Source organism: Pseudophryne corroboree, chromosome 5, assembly GCF_028390025.1.
Source record: "Pseudophryne corroboree isolate aPseCor3 chromosome 5, aPseCor3.hap2, whole genome shotgun sequence".
In the NCBI taxonomy this organism is placed as follows: domain Eukaryota; kingdom Metazoa; phylum Chordata; class Amphibia; order Anura; family Myobatrachidae; genus Pseudophryne; species Pseudophryne corroboree.
In genome coordinates, this window is record NC_086448.1 from 1,312,310 (window position 1) to 1,339,799 (window position 27,490).

Consider the following 27,490-nt stretch of genomic DNA (forward strand, 5'->3'; position numbering starts at 1 on the left):
CAGCTCTCCTGCCCGCCTACTGTACCCGGCCGCCAGCTTTCCTGCCCGCCTACTGTACCCGGCCGCTCTCCTGCCCGCCTACTGTACCTGGCCGCCAGCTTTCCTGCCTGCCTACTGTACCTGGCCGCTCTCCTGCCCACCTACTGTACCCGGCCACCAGCTCTCCTGCCTGCCTACTGTACCTGGCCGCTCTCCTGCCCGCCTACTGTACCCGGCCACCAGCTCTCCTGCCGACCTACTGTACCCATCCGCTCTCCTGCCCGCCTACTGTACCTGGCCACCAGCTCTCCTGCCCGTCTACTGTACCCGACCGCTAGCTCTCCTGCCTGCCTACTGTACCCGGCAGCCAGCTCTCCTGCCCGCCTACTGTACCCGGCCGCCAGCTCTCCTGCCCGCCTACTGTACCCGCCTGCTCTCCTGCCCGCCTACTGTACCAGGCTGCCAGCTCTCCTGCCCGTCTACTGTACCATGCCGCTCTCCTGCCTGCCTACTGTACCTGGCCACCAGCTCTCCTGCCCGCCTACTGTACCCGGCCGCTAGCTCTCCTGCCCGCCTACTGTACCCGGCCGCTAGTTCTCCTGCCCGCCTACTGTACCCGTCCGCTCTCCTGCTGCTACTGTACCTGGCCGCCAGCTCTCCTGCCCATCTACTGTACCCGGCCACTAGTTTTCCTGCCTGCCTACTGTACCTGGCAGCCAGCTCTCCTGCCCGCCTACTGTACCCGCCAGCTCTCCTGCCCGCCTACTGTACCAGGCTGCCAGCTCTCCTGCCCGACTACTGTACCCGTCCGCTCTCCTGCCTGCCTACTGTACCTGGCCGCCAGCTCTCCTGCCCGCCTACTGTACCTGGCCGCCAGCTCTCCAGCCCGCCTACTGTACCTGGCCGCCAGCTTTCCTGCCCACCTACTGTACCTGGCCACCAGCTTTCCTGCCCACCTACTGTACCTGGATGCCAGCTCTCCTGCCTGCCTACTGTACCCGGCCGCTCTCCTGGCCGCCTACTGTACCCGGCCGCTCTCCTGACCACCTACTGTACCCGTCCGCTCTCCTGCCCGCCTACTGTAACCGGCCACCAGCTCTCCTGCCCGTCTACTGTACCCGGCCACCAGCTCTCCTGCCCGTCTACTGTACCCGGCCGCTAGCTCTCCTGCCTGCCTACTGTACCTGGCAGCCAGCTCTCCTGCCCGCCTACTGTACCCGGCCGCCAGCTCTCCTGCCCGCCTACTGTACCCGCCTGCTATCCTGCCCGCCTACTGTACCAGGCTGCCAGCTCTCCTGCCCGACTACTGTACCCGTCCGCTCTCCTGCCTGCCTACTGTACCTGGCCGCCAGCTCTCCTGCCCGCCTACTGTACCTGGCCTCCAGCCCGCCTACTGTACCTGGCCGCCAGCTTTCCTGCCCACCTACTGTACCTGGATGCCAGCTCTCCTGCCTGCCTACTGTACCCGGCCGCTCTCCTGCCCGCCTACTGTACCCGGCCGCTCTCCTGCCCACCTACTGTACTCGTCCGCTCTCCTGCCCGCCTACTGTACCCGGCAACCAGCTCTCCTGCCCACCTACTGTACCCGTCCGCTCTCCTGCCCGTCTACTGTACCCGGCCGCCAGCTCTCCTGCCTGCCTACTGTACCCGGCCGCCAGCTCTCCTGCCCGCCTACTGTACCAGGCCCCCAGCTCTCCTGCCCGTCTACTGTACCCGGCCGCTCTCCTGCCCGCCTACTGTACCCGCCCGCTCTCCTGCTCCCCCCATATAAACCTACTGCAATTGCATATAAATAATCTCATATATGACCATTATAGTCTCCAGATGATAGTGTGTACCAGCGAAATCGTCGGTGACGGATCCATATACACTTGTCGATGCATATAAGGAGAACTGCTTTTTATCATCCATTCTGTTCAATAAACCACCGAAGGGTTCCATCTAACACCATGCCTGAGTGATCTGCAACCCTGTATCCTCACACTAAATGACACCAATGCTAAGTTATACCTAGGCAAAGTTTCACTTTTGCTATGTGATTCATCTCCAAAAATGAGATATTCAAGCTTCAATTCCTTCTCCCCTACCCCTCTGCCAGGACAACCAACTTTCCCAAGTCTGGCATTGAAGTCCGTTCTCTCCCTCCTGACCCCTTCCCTGCACATCTCCTCCAGTCCCTCCCACAAGACATGCTCCTATATGGTCAATTTCTCTCCCTCTCCTCTGGCACCTTTCCTTCATCATTCAAGCTGGCCCAGATCTCTCACTTTCCTAATATATCCTCACATGAACCACCCTCCCTCTCTTACCCAATATCTGGCTCTCAGTCCACAGAAAATGTGCTCACCAAGGTCGCTGATGACCTTCTCAAGACCAAATCCAAAATTAAACTTCTTGACCTCAGAGCATCATTTAGCACAGTTGACCCCCCCTTTCCTTCAAATGCTGCTGTATATTAAGCTTTGCTACTCCAATCTTCCCTGTTTGTGTTCTACTCATTTAACCACTCCTTCTTCATATCACCTCTACATCCCCTCCACTTCCCCCTTCCTATCAGGGTCCTCCAAGGTTCTGTCCTTGGACCCTTTCTTTGCTCTCTCACTATAACAAACTCTCTCTGTGAACTTATCAGAACTTCTAGCCTGCAATACAACACTCAGATTTATGTTCCCCGGACCTCTCTTCCTTGGTTCTCTCCAATGTCACTTTCTGACTGCCATCATTTCCTCCTCAATGGCACAATGCTTTCTGAAATGTAATATAATCTTACCCCAGCCAAGAACCCATCCTCTCACACTTGCAGCACCTTAGGGTGCGACATATCGGAATCAATTACATGCCTCAATAAATGGATATGCAAATTCAGCTAGGTTTGCCTGGCACTACCTGTACTCACTGTTGCTTCCCCCGGATGCCTTAGTGTAGACCTTGCAAGTCACCGCGTACAGCAGCTACTCGGTGTGCCCGGCGGGTGGCAGTTCTCCTTCTGGGCTGCTCAGCTCCTCTGTGGTGACGGTAGGAGGAAGAGACACTGGAGTGCCGTCGCAGGACATTGCAACATCGGCAAAGCGTCACGGACTCGTTTCACCAGGACTGGCCCAACTGACGTGGTAAAGGGAGGGCTGGGGCGGAAGGTGCGTCTGCCAGTTGTTTTTCTAATGAATTTGCAGGCGTCCAGAAGTTTAAAAAGCATTTTTATGCTCAGCTGACCCATTTTTGTGACCCTGATCCCCGGGGCCCCTCTAAACTACGGGGCCCACTACAGGTGTCCCTTTTGACCCCCCCCCCCCCATCGTCTGGCCTGCACCTCCCCCTTTATCTTAACTGGGAGCAAGCAGGTGGAGATCGCCTGCCACTTGTGGGTTTAATGAGTGGCAGAGTGGACTACCACCAGGCCACACAAGCAGCACACAGGGAAGCACAGGAGCTGGGAGCAGTATTCTATATATGTCACGGGAACATTTTACAATGTGAGATGTGATGGAATAAGATAAAAAAATATGTAAAAATGAAGTCCCTAGATTGGTGCTTCCCAAGACTTGGCATCAGACCAGCCAGCCATGGGCACACTTTGGGAACCATTGTCCTAGACATTATCTGAAGTTAATGCAGCACAGCACCAGTGAGATCGTTGTCATTACTGGAGCAAGTAGCATACAGTACAAGGGCAGTGACATGGGTGTAACTATAGTGAGTGCAGGGGGTGCCATCGCTATGGAGGCCAGAGGCTTAGGGGGGCCTGGACCCAGGTTATACAGTTGCATACCAATTTCCCAGATTTGCCTACTAAGCAATAAGGTCTGGTCCATGGCCCAACCTGAATTGTGTGACATTACATTCTCAGAGAGAGGGGTGTGTACTGGATGTTACAATGGTAAGGGGCACTATAATGTGGCACAATATGAACTGGTGGGCACTACTATGTCACATAATAAGAACTGGGGCACTGTAATGTGGCACAATATGAACTGAAGGGCACTACTATGTCACATAATAAGTACTGGGGCACTGTAATGTGGCACAATATGAACTAAAGGGCACTACTATGTCACATAATAAGTACTGGGGCACTGTAATGTGGCACAATATGAACTAAAGGGCACTACTATGTCACATAATAAGAACTGGGGCACTGTAATGTGGCACAATATGAACTGAAGGGCACTACTATGTCACATAATAAGTACTGGGGCACTGTAATGTGGCACAATATGAACTAAAGGGCACTACTATGTCACATAATAATAAGAACTGAGGCACTGTAATGTGGCACAATATGAACTGAAGGGCCACTACTATGTCACATAATATGAACTGAGGCACTGTAATGTGGCACAATATGAACTGAAGGGCCACTACTAAGTCACATAATATGAACTGAGGCACTGTAATGTGGCACAATATGAACTGGTGGGCACTACTATGTCACATAAGAACTGGGGCACTGTAATGTGGCACAATATGAACTGAAGGGCACTACTATGTCACATAATAATAAGAACTGAGGCACTGTAATGTGGCACAATATGAACTGAAGGGCCACTACTATGTCACATAATATGAACTGGGGCACTGTAATGTGGCACAATATGAACTGAAGGGCCACTACTATGTCACATAATAAGAACTGGGGCACTGTAATGTGGCACAATATGAACTGGTGGGCACTACTATGTCACATAATAAGAAGAACTGAGGCACTGTAATGTGGCACAATATGAACTGACGGGCCACTACTATGTCACATAATAAGAAGAACTGAGGCACTGTAATGTGGCACAATATGAACTGAAGGGCCACTACTATGTCACATAATATGAACTGAGGCACTGTAATGTGGCACAATATGAACTGAAGGGCACTACTATGTCACATAATAAGAAGAACTGGGGCACTGTAATGTGGCACAATATGAACTGAAGGGCCACTACTATGTCACATAATAAGTACTGGGGCACTGTAATGTGGCACAATATGAACTGGTGGGCACTACTATGTTACATAATAAGAACTGGGCACTGTAATGTGGCACAATATGAACTGGTGGGCACTACTATGTCACATAATATGAACTGAGGCACTGTAATGTGGCACAATATGAACTGGTGGGCACTACTATGTCACATAATAAGAACTGAGGCACTGTAATGTGGCACAATATGAACAGAAAGGCACTACTATGTCACATAATAAGAAAAACTGAGGCACTGTAATGTGGCACAATATGAACTGAAGGGCACTACTATGTCACATAATAAGAAGAACTGGGGCACTGTAATGTGGCACAATATGAACTGAAGGGCCACTACTATGTCACATAATAAGTACTGGGGCAATGTAATGTGGCACAATATGAACTGGTGGGCACTACTATGTTACATAATAAGAACTGGGCACTGTAATGTGGCACAATATGAACTAAAGGGCACTACTATGTCACATAATATGAACAGAGGCACTGTAATGTGGCACAATATGAACTGGTGGGCACTACTATGTCACATAATTAGAAGAACTGAGGCACTGTAATGTGGCACAATATGAACTGAAAGGCACTACTATGTCACATAATAAGAAGAACTGGGGCACTATAATGTGGCACAATATGAACTGAAAGGCACTACTATGTTACATAATAAGAAGAACTGGGCACTGTAATGTGGCACAATATGAACTGAAGGGCCACTACTATGTCACATAATAAGAACTGGGGCACTGTAATGTGGCACAATATGAACTGGTGGGAACTACTATGTCACATAAGAAGAACTGAGGCACTGTAATGTGGCACAATATGAACTGGTGGGCACTACTATGTCACATAATAAGAAGAACTGAGGCACTGTAATGTGGCACAATATGAACTGAAGGGCACTACTATGTCACATAATAAGAAGAACTGGGGCACTGTAATGTGGCACAATATGAACTGAAGGGCACTACTATGTCACATAATATGAACTGAGGCACTGTAATGTGGCACAATATGAACTGAAGGGCACTACTATGTCACATAATTAGAACTGGGCACTGTAATGTGGCACAATATGAACTGAAGGGCACTACTATGTCACATAATAAGAAGAACTGGGGCACTGTAATGTGGCACAATATGAACTGAAGGGCCACTACTATGTCACATAATAAGTACTGGGGCACTGTAATGTGGCACAATATGAACTGGTGGGCACTACTATGTTACATAATAAGAACTGGGCACTGTAATGTGGCACAATATGAACTGGTGGGCACTACTATGTCACATAATAAGAACTGAGGCACTGTAATGTGGCACAATATGAACAGAAAGGCACTACTATGTCACATAATAAGAAAAACTGAGGCACTGTAATGTGGCACAATATGAACTGAAGGGCACTACTATGTCACATAATAAGAAGAACTGGGGCACTGTAATGTGGCACAATATGAACTGAAGGGCCACTACTATGTCACATAATAAGTACTGGGGCAATGTAATGTGGCACAATATGAACTGGTGGGCACTACTATGTTACATAATAAGAACTGGGCACTGTAATGTGGCACAATATGAACTAAAGGGCACTACTATGTCACATAATATGAACAGAGGCACTGTAATGTGGCACAATATGAACTGGTGGGCACTACTATGTCACATAATTAGAAGAACTGAGGCACTGTAATGTGGCACAATATGAACTGAAAGGCACTACTATGTCACATAATAAGAAGAACTGGGGCACTATAATGTGGCACAATATGAACTGAAAGGCACTACTATGTTACATAATAAGAAGAACTGGGCACTGTAATGTGGCACAATATGAACTGAAGGGCCACTACTATGTCACATAATAAGAACTGGGGCACTGTAATGTGGCACAATATGAACTGGTGGGAACTACTATGTCACATAATAAGAAGAACTGAGGCACTGTAATGTGGCACAATATGAACTGGTGGGCACTACTATGTCACATAATAAGAAGAACTGAGGCACTGTAATGTGGCACAATATGAACTGAAAGGCACTATGTCACATAATAAGAAGAACTGGGGCACTATAATGTGGCACAATATGAACTGAAAGGCACTACTATGTTACATAATAAGAAGAACTGGGCACTGTAATGTGGCACAATATGAACTGAAGGGCCACTACTATGTCACATAATAAGAACTGGGGCACTGTAATGTGGCACAATATGAACTGGTGGGAACTACTATGTCACATAAGAAGAACTGAGGCACTGTAATGTGGCACAATATGAACTGGTGGGCACTACTATGTCACATAATAAGAAGAACTGAGGCACTGTAATGTGGCACAATATGAACTGAAGGGCCACTACTATGTCACATAATATGAACTGAGGCACTGTAATGTGGCACAATATGAACTGAAAGGCACTACTATGTTACATAATAAGAAGAACTGGGGCACTGTAATGTGGCACAATATGAACTGAAGGGCACGACTATGTCACATAATAAGTACTGGGGCACTGTAATGTGGCACAATATGAACTGAAGGGCACTACTATGTCACATAATACGAACTGGGCACTGTAATGTGGCACAATATGAACTGAAAGGCACTACTATGTTACATAATAAGAAGAACTGGGGCACTGTAATGTGGCACAATATGAACTGAAGGGCACTACTATGTCACATAATAAGTACTGGGGCACTGTAATGTGGCACAATATGAACTGAAGGGCACTACTATGTCACATAATAAGAACTGGGCACTGTAATGTGGCACAATATGAACTGAAGGGCACTACTATGTTACATAATAAGAAGAACTGGGGCACTGTAATGTGGCACAATATGAACTGAAGGGCACTACTATGTCACATAATAAGAACTGGGCACTGTAATGTGGCACAATATGAGCTGGCGGGCACTACTATGTTATATAATAAGAAGAACTGGGGCACTGTAATGTGGCACAATATGAACTGAAGGGCACTACTATGTTACATAATAAGAAGAACTGGGGCACTGTAATGTGGCACAATATGAACTGAAGGGCACTACTATGTCACATAATAAGAACTGGGCACTGTAATGTGGCACAATATGAGCTTGAGGGCACTACTATGTCACATAATAAGAACTGGGCACTGTAATGTGGCACAATATGAGCTGGAGGGCACTACTATGTTACATAATAAGAAGAACTGGGACAGGGGCCACTTCAAAATTTTATTATGGGGCCCACAAAGTTAAGGTTACGTCCCTGGGCATTGATGTCAAGTCAAGGGTTTAGGCAGGAGTAATGGAGAGCTTCTGTCGGACCTAGTGCCCTGAAAGAGTGTGACAGTAGAGGCTGCAGGGTGGGGCTTTTGTTCTCAGGTTTCTTGGGGCATGTGGTTCTGGGTAAATCAAAGTGTAAGGCATGGTAAGTGGTGGGCATAGTCACCAGGAAAGTAGCTCCATGTACCCTATGGCCTGCGTCCCATGTGAGGGTCATATGTGTATGGTAGCTGGTCCCTAGAGGGCGTAGTGTGTACCTACAAGATGAGCCCGAGAACACACCTCTGTGGTAAAATAGGGATCAGAGGTGTAGAGTAGTTGTGTGCCTATCAGGTTGGGCCTAGCACGCAATGAAGCCCTCACCTCCTTGCGGTGGTCCCCTGGTGGAGACCTGTGCCCTCTAGACTCCATGCCTGGGAAAGCTGTGCTGAAGGGACGCAGTTAATATCCCGAACGGTGGGATCCAGACGGTTGAAATACCGACGCTGAAATCACAACAGCAGGGGAAAATGGCGGTGGTCGGAATCCAGACCGAAGCCCGGTATTCCCACTCTGGGGGAATAGACAAAGCCCACCACCGAACCCGAAGCATGGCATGCGCGGCGAGCCTATGAGGGGACTCGATGTCGGGATTCCGGTTGTCAGTCTCCTGAACGCTGGGATTTCATACCGGACCTGTGCTTAACTCATACTGACTGAACCGGATCCTGAACCTCCCTGTGTGTAGTGATGTGTAGAACCTTTGTGGAGCCTTAGAAATGAATGTGCATCAGACATGCAGTGAAAGATGGCAGCTACGCTTTGTTGTCATCCGTCAGAAGAGGAAGCGGAGGATTATGCAGAGGATGTAAGAAAGCAAATCGTTACTGTACACGTAATAATATGACATCTACTCTCCATCTAGTATAACACTCAGGTAATACTCAGCCTCAGCTGGTGCTATACTCCAACAATCTGGGTTTTCTCCTTAGTGAGCTGTGGTGATTGTCCTCTCTTTGCCCCATTGTCAGTGTGCCATGTCCGCACTTACACCGTATCTCACCTATCTGTATTTATCTGACTTTCCTACTACACTGTAAGTAGTTTGCCTATTATGTAACACTGATTTCCTAGGGTATAAATTTATTTATTTGCTTATTTTTTTTGTAGCTGTCTTCTATAATACAGAAGTAATCCTGGCAATGACATGAATAAGGACACACAGTTTTTCGGGTATTCCCCTGCACCCCCCGGAAGACTGGGCACCCCTCCCACATTCTACCCACTTCATAGAGAAGTGGGCAGAATGCAGAGTATTATACGGCAAACCAAGAAGGGGGCGGGGTCTAATGGCTTGTTTCCATGACAATTGCATCATTCGACCCCACCCCTATGCAAATATGAGCTAATTGTTGCAATTTACCTGGAGCGGGGCCCAGGGGTGGATTGAGTTTAAAACCAGCCTGGGAAATTTCTGGAAGCAGCCCTAAGGAGTGCGGAGTCTGTTGAAGGGGGGGGGGGGGGGTCTGGTGACAGGGCAGGATGTGACCTTCAACCCACCCTGTGTTGACAGTTATAGGGTACTAAACAAACACACCCGTCGAGCTGGAACTCCTGCGTGCATTCCACCTAACAAAGCAATATATATATAATAAAAAAAAACTTACGAAAGGCGGAACTCTGGAGACTGAAATCTTACGTGAAACAACGAGGTGCTTTAATTCATAGTCAACGTTTCGGGGTGCGAAGTCCCCGTCATCAGGAGTGGCCGCTGAGCGGGTAAAAGGACCAGCCAATCAGGATCTGGTCCGGCATCCCAATCCGCCCCTGGTGGGGCCCAATGATGCGATTAGCATGACCCCACTCCTGTCGCCGCCTACCTTCTTCTCCCGTAGGTAAGTATGCACCTAGGTCTATGATCCGGTCACTCAGTACCGACAGGCTCCTAGGTCTGTGATCTGGTCACTCAGTACCGGCAGGCTCCTAGGTCTGTGATCTGGTCACTCGGTACCAACAGGCTCCTAGGTCTGTGATCTGGTCACTCAGTACCGGCAGGCTCCTAGGTCTGTGATTTGGTCACTCAGTACCGACAGGCTCCTAGGTCTGTGATCTGGTCACTCAGTACCAGCAGGCTCCTAGGTCTGTGATCCGGTCACTCAGTTCCGGCAGGCTCCTAGGTCTGTGATCTGGTCACTCAGTACCGGCAGGCTCCTAGGTCTGTGATCTGGTCACTCAGTACCGGCAGGCTCCTAGGTCTGTGATCCGGTCACTCGGTACCGGCAGGCTCCTAGGTCTGTGATCTGGTCACTCGGTACCGGCAGACTCCTAGGTCTGTGATCTGGTCACTCGGTACCGACAGGCTCCTAGGTCTGTGATCCGGTCACTCGGTACCGGCAGGCTCCTAGGTCTGTGATCCGGTCACTCAGTACCGGCAGGCTCCTAGGTCTGTGATCCGGTCACTCAGTTCTGGCAGGCTCCTAGGTCTGTGATCCAGTCACTCAGTACCGACAGGCTCCTAGGTCTGTGATCTGGTCACTCAGTACCAGCAGGCTCCTAGGTCTGTGATCCGGTCACTCAGTTCCGGCAGGCTCCTAGGTCTGTGATCTGGTCACTCAGTACCGGCAGGCTCCTAGGTCTGTGATCCGGTCACTCAGTACAGACAGGCTCCTAGGTCTGTGATCCGGTCACTCAGTACCGGCAGGCTCCTAGGTCTGTGATCTGGTCACTCAGTACTGGCGGTCTCCTAGGTCTGTGATCCGGTCACTCAGTACCGGCAGGCTCCTAGGTCTGTGATCCGGTCACTCAGTTCCGGCAGGCTCCTAGGTCTGTGATCCGGTCACTCAGTACCGGCAGGCTCCTAGGTCTGTGATCCGGTCACTCAGTACCAGCAGGCTCCTAGGTCTGTGATCCGGTCACTCAGTACGTCACTCAGTACCGGCAGACTCCTAGGTCTGTGATCCGGTCACTCAGTACCGGCAGGCTCCTAGGTCTGTGATCCGGTCACTCAGTACCGGCAGGCTACCACAGCTAAACTCATTTTATACGTTTAGTTACATGGTCTCCGCATCGGAGGAGAATATTGGGCTGTGCTCGGACACCTTTCAGCAGTACCTTAGTAACAGCACGTCGGACATCTCTCAGCAGTACCTTAGTAACAGCACGTCGGACATCTCTCAGCAGTACCTTGGTAACAGCACGTCGGACACCTTTCAGCAGTACCTTAGTAACAGCACGTCGGACATCTCTCAGCAGTACCTTAGTAACAGCACGTCGGACATCTCTCAGCAGTACCTTAGTAACAGCACGTCGGACACCTTTCAGCAGTACCTTAGTAACAGCACGTCGGACATCTCTCAGCAGTACCTTAGTAACAGCACGTCGGACACCTTTCAGCAGTACCTTAGTAACAGCACGTCGGACACCTTTCAGCAGTACCTTAGTAACAGCACGTCGGACACCTTTCAGCAGTACCTTAGTAACAGCACGTCGGACATCTCTCAGCAGTACCTTAGTAACAGCACGTCGGACATCTCTCAGCAGTACCTTAGTAACAGCACGTCGGACATCTCTCAGCAGTACCTTAGTAACAGCACGTCGGACACCTTTCAGCAGTACCTTAGTAACAGCACGTCGGACATCTTTCAGCAGTACCTTAGTAACAGCACGTCGGACATCTCTCAGCAGTACCTTAGTAACAGCACGTCAGACACCTTTCAGCAGTACTTTAGTAATAGCACGTCGGACATCTCTCAGCAGTACCTTAGTAACAGCACGTCGGACATCTCTCAGCAGTACCTTAGTAACAGCACGTCGGACACCTTTCAGCAGTACTTTAGTAACAGCACGGCGGACATCTCTCAGCAGTACCTTAGTAACAGCACGTCGGACATCTTTCAGCAGTACCTTAGTAACAGCACGTCGGACATCTCTCAGCAGTACCTTAGTAACAGCACAACGGACAACTTTCAGCAGTACTTTAGTAACAGCACGTCGGACATCTCTCAGCAGTACCTTAGTAACAGCACGTCGGACACCTTTCAGCATTACTTTAGTAACAGCACGTCGGACATCTCTCAGCAGTACCTTAGTAACAGCACGTCGGACATCTTTCAGCAGTACCTTAGTAACAGCACGTCGGACATCTCTCAGCAGTACCTTAGTAACAGCACGTCGGACATCTCTCAGCAGTACCTTAGTAACAGCACGTCGGACATCTCTCAGCAGTACCTTAGTAACAGCACGTCGGACATCTTTCAGCAGTACCTTAGTAACAGCACGTCGGACATCTCTCAGCAGTACCTTAGTAACAGCACGTCGGACATCTTTCAGCAGTACCTTAGTAACAGCACGTCGGACATCTCTCAGCAGTACCTTAGTAACAGCACGTCGGACATCTCTCAGCAGTACCTTAGTAACAGCACGTCGGACATCTCTCAGCAGTACCTTAGTAACAGCACGTCGGACATCTCTCAGCAGTACCTTAGTAACAGCACGTCGGACACCTTTCAGCAGTACCTTAGTAACAGCACGTCGGACATCTTTCAGCAGTACCTTAGTAACAGGACGTCGGACATCTCTCAGCAGTACCTTAGTAACAGCACGTCGGACATCTTTCAGCAGTACCTTAGTAACAGCACGTCGGACATCTTTCAGCAGTACCTTAGTAACAGCACGTCGGACACCTTTCAGCAGTACTTTAGTAACAGCACGTCGGAAATCTTTCAGCAGTACCTTAGTAACAGCATGTCGGACATCTCTCAGCAGTACCTTAGTAACAGCACGTCTGACATCTCTCAGCAGTACCTTAGTAACAGCACGTCTGACATCTCTCAGCAGTACCTTAGTAACAGCACGTCTGACATCTCTCAGCAGTACCTTAGTAACAGCACGTCGGACATCTTTCCTAAGATGATTCCACCAGCGCTGAGCCTCATCCTGCAGTCTTCCATCCGCGCTGGGAAAGCCACACACCTGAAGACCTGTGTAAGACACAGTGATAGAATGATATATAGTAGGAAAAGGGCACGCTGACGGAATACGGGCATGGGATGTGTGGTGAGAACTGGCAAACGAGAGAAGTCACTAGTACAGAGGTTTCCACACGCAATCCTCGAGGCACCGGTGATGCAATTCGTACCTCCGTTAATTTGATGTCACTATATGTGCTGAGCCATGGATATACTTAACACCTGGAGCGTGTGGGGGCCTTCAGGACTGCGTTTGGGACCCCCTGCACTAGTGATAGAAGAATGTGAAGTGGGAATAAAATTGGGATGAAAGAAAGGCTGCAGGGAGGCAAAGCGGGAAAAGCAGAATGACCAGGGTAGAAGGGAGAGGAATGATGGGATCCTAGGCTGCCTTCTCTATTCTTATTACATGACAGAGGTCAGGGGCACCAGTACACACTAGCCGATCCCCCGCCGATGTTGGCGGTGGCATCAGCAAGTGAGCGATGGTAGAAAAGGGGGGGCATGGTTGTCGTTAACGAAGACCTCCCTCGTCTGTACATGTTCAGAAAAGGGAGGCGGTCGTTAATGACGCACGGGAGCGCACATCGTTAGTAGAGATGAGCGGGTTCGGTTCCCTGACAACCAAACCCTACCGGACTTCACCACCCGAGCCCAGGTCAGAGACCGGCTCGTGTATTCCCGCCTGACTCAGACACCAGAACAAGGCAAAACATCATCATCCCACTGTGGGATTCTCGCGGGATTTGGATTCCATATAAGGAGCCGCGCGTCGTGGCCATTTTCACACCAGTCTCGGAGAGTGTAGAGGGAGGACGTGTCTCCGTCCTCAGTGTCTGTGTGGGCGGGAAAGTGGGGTGGCGAGTCTGTATATTACACACTTACATAGCTCTCCACCACGCTGTATATTACACACTTACATAGCTCCCTACCACACTGTATATTACACACTTACATAGCTCCCCACCACGCTGTATATTACACCGTTACATAGCTCTCCACCACGCTGTATATTACACACTTACATAGCTCCCCACCACGCTGTATATTACACCGTTACATAGCTCTCCACCACGCTGTATATTACACACTTACATAGCTCCCTACCACACTGTATATTACACACTTACATAGCTCCCCACCACACTGTATATTACACAGTTACATAGCTCTCCACCACGCTGTTTATTACACACTTACATAGCTCCCCACCACGCTGTATATTACACACTTACATAGCTCCCCACCACGCTGTATATTACACCGTTACATAGCTCCCCACCACGCTGTATATTACACACTTACATAGCTCCCCACCACGCTGTATATTACACACTTACATAGCTCCCCACCACGCTGTATATTACACAGTTACATAGCTCCCCACCACACTGTATATTACACAGTTACATAGCTCCCCACCACACTGTATATTACACAGTTACATAGCTCCCCACCACACTGTATATTACACAGTTACATAGCTCCCCACCACACTGTATATTACACAGTTACATAGCTCCCCACCACACTGTATATTACACAGTTACATAGCTCCCCACCACGCTGAATACTACACACTTACATAGCTCCCCACCACGCTGTATATTACACAGTTACATAGCTCCCCACCACACTGTATATTACACAGTTACATAGCTCCCCACCACGCTGTATATTACACAGTTACATAGCTCCCCACCACGCTGTATATTACACAGTTACAAAGCTCCCCACCACACTGTATATTACACACTTACATAGCTCCCCACCACGCTGTATATTACACAGTTACATAGCTCCCCACCACGCTATATATTACACAGTTACATAGCTCCCCATCACACTGTATATTACACACTTACATAGCTCCCCACCACACTGTATATTACACAGTTACATAGCTCCCCACCACGCTGTATATTACACAGTAACATAGCTCCCCACCACACTGTATATTACACAGTTACATAGCTCCCCACCACGCTGTATATTACACAGTTACTGTGTAATATATAGCGTGGTGGGGAGCTATGTAACTGTGTAATATACAGCGTGGTGGGGAGCTATGTTACTGTGTAATATATAGCGTGGTGGGGAGCTATGTAACATAGCTCCCCACCACGCTGTATATTACACACTTACATAGCTCTCCACCACACTGTATATTACACACTTACATAGCTCCCCACCACGCTGTATATTACAGTTACATAGCTCCCCACCACACTGTATATTACACAGTTACATAGCTCCCCACCACGATGTATATTACACAGTTACATAGCTCCCCACCACGCTGTATATTACACACTTACATAGCTCCCCACCACGCTGTATATTACACACTTACATAGCTCCCCACCACGCTATATATTACACAGTTACATAGCTCCCCACCAAACTGTATATTACACAGTTACATAGCTCCCCACCACGCTGTATATTACACAGTTACATAGCTCCCCACCACACTGTATATTACACAGTTACATAGCTCCCCACCACACTGTATATTACTAGAGATGAGCGCCTGAAATTTTTCGGGTTTTGTGTTTTGGTTTTGTGTTCGGTTCCGCGGCCGTGTTTTGGGTTCGAACGCGTTTTGGCAAAACCTCACCGAATTTTTTTTGTCGGATTCGGGTGTGTTTTGGATTCGGGTGTTTTTTTTCAAAAAACACTAAAAAACAGCTTAAATCATAGAATTTGGGGGTCATTTTGATCCCAAAGTATTATTAACCTCAAAAACCATAATTTACACTCATTTTCAGTCTATTCTGAATACCTCACACCTCACAATATTATTTTTAGTCCTAAAATTTGCACCGAGGTCGCTGTGTGAGTAAGATAAGCGACCCTAGTGGCCGACACAAACACCGGGCCCATCTAGGAGTGGCACTGCAGTGTCACGCAGGATGTCCCTTCCAAAAAACCCTCCCCAAACAGCACATGACGCAAAGAAAAAAAGAGGCGCAATGAGGTAGCTGTGTGAGTAAGATTAGCGACCCTAGTGGCCGACACAAACACCGGGCCCATCTAGGAGTGGCACTGCAGTGTCACGCAGGATGTCCCTTCCAAAAAACCCTCCCCAAACAGCACATGACGCAAAGAAAAAAAGAGGCGCAATGAGGTAGCTGTGTGAGTAAGATTAGCGACCCTAGTGGCCGACACAAACACCGGGCCCATCTAGGAGTGGCACTGCAGTGTCACGCAGGATGTCCCTTCCAAAAAACCCTCCCCAAACAGCACATGACGCAAAGAAAAAAAGAGGCGCAATGAGGTAGCTGACTGTGTGAGTAAGATTAGCGACCCTAGTGGCCGACACAAACACCGGGCCCATCTAGGAGTGGCACTGCAGTGTCACGCAGGATGTCCCTTCCAAAAAACCCTCCCCAATCAGCACATGATGCAAAGAAAAAGAAAAGAAAAAAGAGGTGCAAGATGGAATTGTCCTTGGGCCCTCCCACCCACCCTTATGTTGTATAAACAAAACAGGACATGCACACTTTAACCAACCCATCATTTCAGTGACAGGGTCTGCCACACGACTGACTGATATGACGGGTTGGTTTGGACCCCCCCCAAAAAAGAAGCAATTAATCTCTCCTTGCACAAACTGGCTCTACAGAGGCAAGATGTCCACCTCATCATCACCCTCCGATATATCACCGTGTACATCCCCCTCCTCACAGATTATCAATTCGTCCCCACTGGAATCCACCATCTCAGCTCCCTGTGTACTTTGTGGAGGCAATTGCTGCTGGTCAATGTCTCCACGGAGGAATTGATTATAATTCATTTTAATGAACATCATCTTCTCCACATTTTCTGGATGTAACCTCGTACGCCGATTGCTGACAAGGTGAGCGGCGGCACTAAACACTCTTTCGGAGTACACACTTGTGGGAGGGCAACTTAGGTAGAATAAAGCCAGTTTGTGCAAGGGCCTCCAAATTGCCTCTTTTTCCTGCCAGTATAAGTACGGACTGTGTGACGTGCCTACTTGGATGCGGTCACTCATATAATCCTCCACCATTCTATCAATGTTGAGAGAATCATATGCAGTGACAGTAGACGACATGTCCGTAATCGTTGTCAGGTCCTTCAGTCCGGACCAGATGTCAGCATCAGCAGTCGCTCCAGACTGCCCTGCATCACCGCCAGCGGGTGGGCTCGGAATTCTGAGCCTTTTCCTCGCACCCCCAGTTGCGGGAGAATGTGAAGGAGGAGATGTTGACAGGTCGCGTTCCGCTTGACTTGACAATTTTGTCACCAGCAGGTCTTTCAACCCCAGCAGACTTGTGTCTGCCGGAAAGAGAGATCCAAGGTAGGCTTTAAATCTAGGATCGAGCACGGTGGCCAAAATGTAGTGCTCTGATTTCAACAGATTGACCACCCGTGAATCCTTGTTAAGCGAATTAAGGGCTCCATCCACAAGTCCCACATGCCTAGCGGAATCGCTCCGTGTTAGCTCCTCCTTCAATGTCTCCAGCTTCTTCTGCAAAAGCCTGATGAGGGGAATGACCTGACTCAGGCTGGCAGTGTCTGAACTGACTTCACGTGTGGCAAGTTCAAAGGGCATCAGAACCTTGCACAACGTTGAAATCATTCTCCACTGCGCTTGAGACAGGTGCATTCCACCTACTATATCGTGCTCAATTGTATAGGCTTGAATGGCCTTTTGCTGCTCCTCCAACCTCTGAAGCATATAGAGGGTTGAATTCCACCTCGTTACCACTTCTTGCTTCAGATGATGGCAGGGCAGGTTCAGTAGTTTTTGGTGGTGCTCCAGTCTTCTGTACGTGGTGCCTGTACGCCGAAAGTGTCCCGCAATTCTTCTGGCCACCGACAGCATCTCTTGCACGCCCCTGTCGTTTTTTAAAAAATTCTGCACCACCAAATTCAAGGTATGTGCAAAACATGGGACGTGCTGGAATTTGCCCATATTTAATGCACACACAATATTGCTGGCGTTGTCCGATGCCACAAATCCACAGGAGAGTCCAATTGGGGTAAGCCATTCCGCGATGATCTTCCTCAGTTGCCGTAAGAGGTTTTCAGCTGTGTGCGTATTCTGGAAAGCGGTGATACAAAGCGTAGCCTGCCTAGGAAAGAGTTGGCGTTTGCGAGATGCTGCTACTGGTGCCGCCGCTGCTGTTCTTGCGGCGGGAGTCCATACATCTACCCAGTGGGCTGTCACAGTCATATAGTCCTGACCCTGCCCTGCTCCACTTGTCCACATGTCCGTGGTTAAGTGGACATTGGGTACAACTGCATTTTTTAGGACACTGGTGAGTCTTTTTCTGACGTCCGTGTACATTCTCGGTATCGCCTGCCTAGAGAAGTGGAACCTAGATGGTATTTGGTAACGGGGGCACACTGCCTCAATAAATTGTCTAGTTCCCTGTGAACTAACGGCGGATACCGGACGCACGTCTAACACCAACATAGTTGTCAAGGCCTCAGTTATCCGCTTTGCAGTAGGATGACTGCTGTGATATTTCATCTTCCTCGCAAAGGACTGTTGAACAGTCAATTGCTTACTGGAAGTAGTACAAGTGGGCTTACGACTTCCCCTCTGGGATGACCATCGACTCCCAGCGGCAACAACAGAAGCGCCAGCAGCAGTAGGCGTTACACGCAAGGATGCATCGGAGGAATCCCAGGCAGGAGAGGACTCGTCAGAATTGCCAGTGACATGGCCTGCAGGACTATTGGCATTCCTGGGGAAGGAGGAAATTGACACTGAGGGAGTTGGTGGGGTGGTTTGCGTGAGCTTGGTTACAAGAGGAAGGGATTTACTGGTCAGTGGACTGCTTCCGCTGTCACCCAAAGTTTTTGAACTTGTCACTGACTTATTATGAGTGCGCTGCAGGTGACGTATAAGGGAGGATGTTCCGAGGTGGTTAACGTCCTTACCCCTACTTATTACAGCTTGACAAAGGGAACACACGGCTTGACACCTGTTGTCCGCATTTCTGGTGAAATACCTCCACACCGAAGAGCTGATTTTTTTGGTATTTTCACCTGGCATGTCAACGGCCATATTCCTCCCACGGACAACAGGTGTCTCCCCGGGTGCCTGACTTAAACAAACCACCTCACCATCAGAATCCTCCTGGTCAATTTCCTCCCCAGCGCCAGCAACACCCATATCCTCCTCATCCTGGTGTACTTCAACACTGACATCTTCAATCTGACTATCAGGAACTGGACTGCGGGTGCTCCTTCCAGCACTTGCAGGGGGCGTGCAAATGGTGGAAGGCGCATGCTCTTCACGTCCAGTGTTGGGAAGGTCAGGCATCGCAACCGACACAATTGGACTCTCCTTGTGGATTTGGGATTTCGAAGAATGCACAGTTCTTTGCTGTGCTGCTTTTGCCAGCTTGAGTCTTTTCATTTTTCTAGCGAGAGGCTGAGTGCTTCCATCCTCATGTGAAGCTGAACCACTAGCCATGAACATAGGCCAGGGCCTCAGCCGTTCCTTGCCACTCCGTGTGGTAAATGGCATATTGGCAAGTTTACGCTTCTCCTCCGACAATTTTATTTTAGGTTTTGGAGTCCTTTTTTTTCTGATATTTGGTGTTTTGGATTTGACATGCTCTGTACTATGACATTGGGCATCGGCCTTGGCAGACGACGTTGCTGGCATTTCATCGTCTCGGCCATGACTAGTGGCAGCAGCTTCAGCACGAGGTGGAAGTGGATCTTGATCTTTCCCTAATTTTGGAACCTCAACATTTTTGTTCTCCATATTTTAATAGGCACAACTAAAAGGCACCTCAGGTAAACAATGGAGATGGATACTAGTATACAATTATGGACTGCCTGCCGACTGCAGACACAGAGGTAGCCACAGCCGTGAACTACCGTACTGTACTGTGTCTGCAGCTAATATAGACTGGTTGATAAAGAGAAGATGTCTATGTAACTATGTATGTATAAAGAAGACTGAAAAAAATCCACGGTTAGGTGGTATACAATTATGGATGGACTGCCTGCCGAGTGCAGACACAGAGGTAGCCACAGCCGTGAACTACCGTACTGTACTGTGTCTGCAGCTAATATAGACTGGTTGATAAAGAGAAGATGTCTATGTAACTATGTATGTATAAAGAAGAATGAAAAAAAACCACGGTTAGGTGGTATACAATTATGGACGGACTGCCTGCCGAGTGCAGACACAGAGGTAGCCACAGCCGTGAACTACCGTACTGTACTGTGTCTGCAGCTAATATAGACTGGTTGATAAAGAGAAGATGTCTATGTAACTATGTATGTATAAAGAAGAATGAAAAAAATCCACGGTTAGGTGGTATTACAATTATGGACGGACTGCCTGCCGAGTGCAGAGACACAGAGGTAGCCACAGCCGTGAACTACCGTACTGTGTCTGCTGCGACTGGATGATAAATTATATAAAAAATATATATATATCACTACTGCAGCCGGACAGGTATATATTATATATTATATAATGACGGACCTGCTGGACACTGTCTGTCAGCAGAATGAGTTTTATTTTTATAGAATAAAAAAAAAAAAACACACAAGTGAAGTCACACGACGAGTGTTTAACTTTTTCAGGCAATCACAATATAAGTATACTACTAACTATACTGGTGGTCAGTGTGGTCAGGTCACTGGTCAGTCACACTGGCAGTGGCACTCCTGCAGCAAAAGTGTGCACTGTTTAATTTTAATATAATATGTACTCCTGGCTCCTGCTATAACCTATAACTGGCACTGCAGTAGTGCTCCCCAGTCTCCCCCACAATTATAAGCTGTGTGAGCTGAGCAGTCAGACAGATATATAATATATATAGATGATGCAGCACACTGGCCTGAGCCTGAGCAGTGCACACAGATATGGTATGTGACTGACTGAGTCACTGTGTGTATCGCTTTTTTCAGGCAGAGAACGGATATATTAAATAAACTGCACTGTGTGTCTGGTGGTCACTCACTATATAATATATTATGTACTCCTGGCTCCTGCTATAACCTATAACTGGCACTGCAGTAGTGCTCCCCAGTCTCCCCCACAATTATAAGCTGTGTGAGCTGAGCAGTCAGACAGATATATATAATATTATATATAGATAATAGATGATGCAGCACACTGGGCTGAGCCTGAGCAGTGCACACAGATATGGTATGTGACTGAGTCACTGTGTGTATCGCTTTTTTCAGGCAGAGAACGGATATATTAAATAAACTGCACTGTGTGTCTGGTGGTCACTCACTATATAATATATTATGTACTCCTGGCTCCTGCTATAACCTATAACTGGCACTGCAGTAGTGCTCCCCAGTCTCCCCCACAATTATAAGCTGTGTGAGCTGAGCAGTCAGACAGATATATATAATATTATATATAGATAATAGATGATGCAGCACACTGGCCTGAGCCTGAGCAGTGCACACAGATATGGTATGTGACTGAGTCACTGTGTGCTGTGTATCGCTTTTTTCAGGCAGAGAACGGATTATAAAGTAAACTGCACTGTCCTCACTAGTAAACTCTCTCCACTCAGTCTCTACACTTCTACAGTAACAGTACTCCTCCTAGTCAGCTCCAGTAAATCTCTCTCAGTCTCTTATAATCTAAATGGAGAGGACGCCAGCCACGTCCTCTCCCTATCAATCTCAATGCACGTGTGAAAATGGCGGCGACGCGCGGCTCCTTATATAGAATCCGAGTCTCGCGATAGAATCCGAGCCTCGCGAGAATCCGACAGCGTCATGATGACGTTCGGGCGCGCTCGGGTTAACCGAGCAAGGCGGGAAGATCCGAGTCTGCTCGGACCCGTGAAAAAAACCATGAAGTTCTGGCGGGTTCGGATTCAGAGAAACCGAACCCGCTCATCTCTATATATTACACACTTACATAGCTCCCCACCACGCTGTATATTACACACTTACATAGCTCCCCACCACACTGTATATTACACAGTTACATAGCTCCCCACCACGCTGAATATTACACACTTACATAGCTCTCCACCACACTGTATATTACACACTTACATAGCTCCCCACCACGCTGTATATTACACACTTACATAGCTCCCCACCACACTGTATATTACACAGTTACATAGCTCCCCACCACGCTGAATATTACACACTTACATAGCTCCCCACCACGCTGTATATTACACAGTTACATAGCTCCCCACCACACTGTATATTACACAGTTACATAGCTCCCCACCACACTGTATATTACACAGTTACATAGCTCCCCACCACACTGTATATTAGAGATGAGCGGGTTCGGTTTCTCTGAATCCGAACCCGCCCGAACTTCATGTTTTTTTTCACGGGTCCGAGCGACTCGGATCTTCCCGCCTTGCTCGGTTAACCCGAGTGCGCCCGAACGTCATCATGACGCTGTCGGATTCTCGCGAGGCTCGGATTCTATCGCGAGACTCGGATTCTATATAAGGAGCCGCGCGTCGCCGCCATTTTCACACGTGCATTGAGATTGATAGGGAGAGGACGTGGCTGGCGTCCTCTCCATTTAGATTATAAAAGAGAGAGATTTACTGGAGCTTAGGACTAGGAGGAGTACTGTAGAAGTGTAGAGAGTGCAGAGAGTTTACTAGTGAGTGACCACCAGACAGTGCAGTTTATTTAATATATCCGTTCTCTGCCTGAAAAAAGCGATACACACAGTGACTCAGTCACATACCATATCTGTGTGCACTGCTCAGGCTCAGCCCAGTGTGCTGCATCATCTATATATATTATATATCTGTCTGACTGCTCAGCTCACACAGTTTATAATTGTGGGGGAGACTGGGGAGCACTGCAGTGCCAGTTATAGGTTATAGCAGGAGCCAGGAGTACATAATATTATATAGTGAGTGACCACCAGACAGTGCAGTTTATTTAATATATCCGTTCTCTGCCTGAAAAAAGCGATACACACAGTGACTCAGTCACATACCATATCTGTGTGCACTGCTCAGGCTCAGCCCAGTGTGCTGCATCATCTATATATATTATATATCTGTCTGACTGCTCAGCTCACACAGCTTATAATTGTGGGGGAGACTGGGGAGCACTGCAGTGCCAGTTATAGGTTATAGCAGGAGCCAGGAGTACATAATATTATATTAAAATTAAACAGTGCACACTTTTGCTGCAGGAGTGCCACTGCCAGTGTGACTGACCAGTGACCTGACCACACTGACCACCAGTATAGTTAGTAGTATACTTATATTGTGATTGCCTGAAAAAGTTAAACACTCGTCGTGTGACTTCACTTGTGTGTTGTTGTTTTTTTTATTCTATAAAAATAAAACTCATTCTGCTGACAGACAGTGTCCAGCAGGTCCGTCATTATATAATATATAATATATACCTGTCCGGCTGCAGTAGTGATATATATATATTTTTTATATCATTTATCATCCAGTCGCAGCAGACACAGTACGGTAGTTCACGGCTGTGGCTACCTCTGTGTCTGCACTCGGCAGGCAGTCCGTCCATAATTGTATACCACCTAACCGTGGTTTTTTTTTCTTTCTTCTTTATACATACATAGTTACATAGACATCTCTTTATCAACCAGTCTATATTAGCAGCAGACACAGTACAGTACGGTAGTTCACGGCTGTGGCTACCTCTGTGTCTGCACTCGGCAGGCAGTCCGTCCATAATTGTATACCACCTAACCGTGGTTTTTTTTTCTTTCTTCTTTATACATACATAGTTACATAGACATCTCTTTATCAACCAGTCTATATTAGCAGCAGACACAGTACAGTACGGTAGTTCACGGCTGTGGCTACCTCTGTGTCTGCACTCGGCAGGCAGTCCGTCCATAATTGTATACCACCTAACCGTGGTTTTTTTTTTCTTTCTTCTTTATACATACATAGTTACATAGACATCTCTTTATCAACCAGTCTATATTAGCAGCAGACACAGTACAGTACGGTAGTTCACGGCTGTGGCTACCTCTGTGTCTGCACTCGGCAGGCAGTCCATAATTGTATACTAGTATCCATCTCCATTGTTTACCTGAGGTGCCTTTTAGTTGTGCCTATTAAAATATGGAGAACAAAAATGTTGAGGTTCCAAAATTAGGGAAAGATCAAGATCCACTTCCACCTCGTGCTGAAGCTGCTGCCACTAGTCATGGCCGAGACGATGAAATGCCAGCAACGTCGTCTGCCAAGGCCGATGCCCAATGTCATAGTACAGAGCATGTCAAATCCAAAACACCAAATATCAGAAAAAAAAGGACTCCAAAACCTAAAATAAAATTGTCGGAGGAGAAGCGTAAACTTGCCAATATGCCATTTACGACACGGAGTGGCAAGGAACGGCTGAGGCCCTGGCCTATGTTCATGGCTAGTGGTTCAGCTTCACATGAGGATGGAAGCACTCAGCCTCTCGATAGAAAAATGAAAAGACTCAAGCTGGCAAAAGCAGCACAGCAAAGAACTGTGCATTCTTCGAAATCCCAAATCCACAAGGAGAGTCCAATTGTGTCGGTTGCGATGCCTGACCTTCCCAACACTGGACGTGAAGAGCATGCGCCTTCCACCATTTGCACGCCCCCTGCAAGTGCTGGAAGGAGCACCCGCAGTCCAGTTCCTGATAGTCAGATTGAAGATGTCAGTGTTGAAGTACACCAGGATGAGGAGGATATGGGTGTTGCTGGCGCTGGGGAGGAAATTGACCAGGAGGATTCTGATGGTGAGGTGGTTTGTTTAAGTCAGGCACCCGGGGAGACACCTGTTGTCCGTGGGAGGAATATGGCCGTTGACATGCCAGGTGAAAATACCAAAAAAATCAGCTCTTCGGTGTGGAGGTATTTCACCAGAAATGCGGACAACAGGTGTCAAGCCGTGTGTTCCCTTTGTCAAGCTGTAATAAGTAGGGGTAAGGACGTTAACCACCTCGGAACATCCTCCCTTATACGTCACCTGCAGCGCATTCATAATAAGTCAGTGACAAGTTCAAAAACTTTGGGTGACAGCGGAAGCAGTCCACTGACCAGTAAATCCCTTCCTCTTGTAACCAAGCTCACGCAAACCACCCCACCAACTCCCTCAGTGTCAATTTCCTCCTTCCCCAGGAATGCCAATAGTCCTGCAGGCCATGTCACTGGCAATTCTGACGAGTCCTCTCCTGCCTGGGATTCCTCCGATGCATCCTTGCGTGTAACGCCTACTGCTGCTGGCGCTGCTGTTGTTGCTGCTGGGAGTCGATGGTCATCCCAGAGGGGAAGTCGTAAGCCCACTTGTACTACTTCCAGTAAGCAATTGACTGTTCAACAGTCCTTTGCGAGGAAGATGAAATATCACAGCAGTCATCCTGCTGCAAAGCGGATAACTGAGGCCTTGACAACTATGTTGGTGTTAGACGTGCGTCCGGTATCCGCCGTTAGTTCACAGGGAACTAGACAATTTATTGAGGCAGTGTGCCCCCGTTACCAAATACCATCTAGGTTCCACTTCTCTAGGCAGGCGATACCGAGAATGTACACGGACGTCAGAAAAAGACTCACCAGTGTCCTAAAAAATGCAGTTGTACCCAATGTCCACTTAACCACGGACATGTGGACAAGTGGAGCAGGGCAGGGTCAGGACTATATGACTGTGACAGCCCACTGGGTAGATGTATGGACTCCCGCCGCAAGAACAGCAGCGGCGGCACCAGTAGCAGCATCTCGCAAACGCCAACTCTTTCCTAGGCAGGCTACGCTTTGTATCACCGCTTTCCAGAATACGCACACAGCTGAAAACCTCTTACGGCAACTGAGGAAGATCATCGCGGAATGGCTTACCCCAATTGGACTCTCCTGTGGATTTGTGGCATCGGACAACGCCAGCAATATTGTGTGTGCATTAAATATGGGCAAATTCCAGCACGTCCCATGTTTTGCACATACCTTGAATTTGGTGGTGCAGAATTTTTTAAAAAACGACAGGGGCGTGCAAGAGATGCTGTCGGTGGCCAGAAGAATTGCGGGACACTTTCGGCGTACAGGCACCACGTACAGAAGACTGGAGCACCACCAAAAACTACTGAACCTGCCCTGCCATCATCTGAAGCAAGAAGTGGTAACGAGGTGGAATTCAACCCTCTATATGCTTCAGAGGTTGGAGGAGCAGCAAAAGGCCATTCAAGCCTATACAATTGAGCACGATATAGTAGGTGGAATGCACCTGTCTCAAGCGCAGTGGAGAATGATTTCAACGTTGTGCAAGGTTCTGATGCCCTTTGAACTTGCCACACGTGAAGTCAGTTCAGACACTGCCAGCCTGAGTCAGGTCATTCCCCTCATCAGGCTTTTGCAGAAGAAGCTGGAGACATTGAAGGAGGAGCTAACACGGAGCGATTCCGCTAGGCATGTGGGACTTGTGGATGGAGCCCTTAATTCGCTTAACAAGGATTCACGGGTGGTCAATCTGTTGAAATCAGAGCACTACATTTTGGCCACCGTGCTCGATCCTAGATTTAAAGCCTACCTTGGATCTCTCTTTCCGGCAGACACAAGTCTGCTGGGGTTGAAAGACCTGCTGGTGACAAAATTGTCAAGTCAAGCGGAACGCGACCTGTCAACATCTCCTCCTTCACATTCTCCCGCAACTGGGGGTGCGAGGAAAAGGCTCAGAATTCCGAGCCCACCCGCTGGCGGTGATGCAGGGCAGTCTGGAGCGACTGCTGATGCCGACATCTGGTCCGGACTGAAGGACCTGACAACGATTACGGACATGTCGTCTACTGTCACTGCATATGATTCTCTCAACATTGATAGAATGGTGGAGGATTATATGAGTGACCGCATCCAAGTAGGCACGTCACACAGTCCGTACTTATACTGGCAGGAAAAAGAGGCAATTTGGAGGCCCTTGCACAAACTGGCTTTATTCTACCTAAGTTGCCCTCCCACAAGTGTGTACTCCGAAAGAGTGTTTAGTGCCGCCGCTCACCTTGTCAGCAATCGGCGTACGAGGTTACATCCAGAAAATGTGGAGAAGATGATGTTCATTAAAATGAATTATAATCAATTCCTCCGCGGAGACATTGACCAGCAGCAATTGCCTCCACAAAGTACACAGGGAGCTGAGATGGTGGATTCCAGTGGGGACGAATTGATAATCTGTGAGGAGGGGGATGTACACGGTGATATATCGGAGGGTGATGATGAGGTGGACATCTTGCCTCTGTAGAGCCAGTTTGTGCAAGGAGAGATTAATTGCTTCTTTTTTGGGGGGGGTCCAAACCAACCCGTCATATCAGTCACAGTCGTGTGGCAGACCCTGTCACTGAAATGATGGGTTGGTTAA

The 27,490-nt window shown here is 48.3% G+C and overlaps 1 protein-coding gene across 1 annotated transcript in view; it reads right to left on the reverse strand.

Moving 5' to 3' along the window:
* The window catches only part of FOXH1 (forkhead box H1), a 232,059-nt gene that overhangs the window by 94,901 nt on the left and 109,668 nt on the right, over positions 1 to 27,490 (reverse strand). The window contains exon 3 of the mRNA XM_063924731.1: positions 13,084 to 13,187. Within this exon, the coding sequence (XP_063780801.1) occupies positions 13,084 to 13,187 (104 nt within the window). The remainder of the gene's footprint in view (positions 1 to 13,083; positions 13,188 to 27,490) is intronic.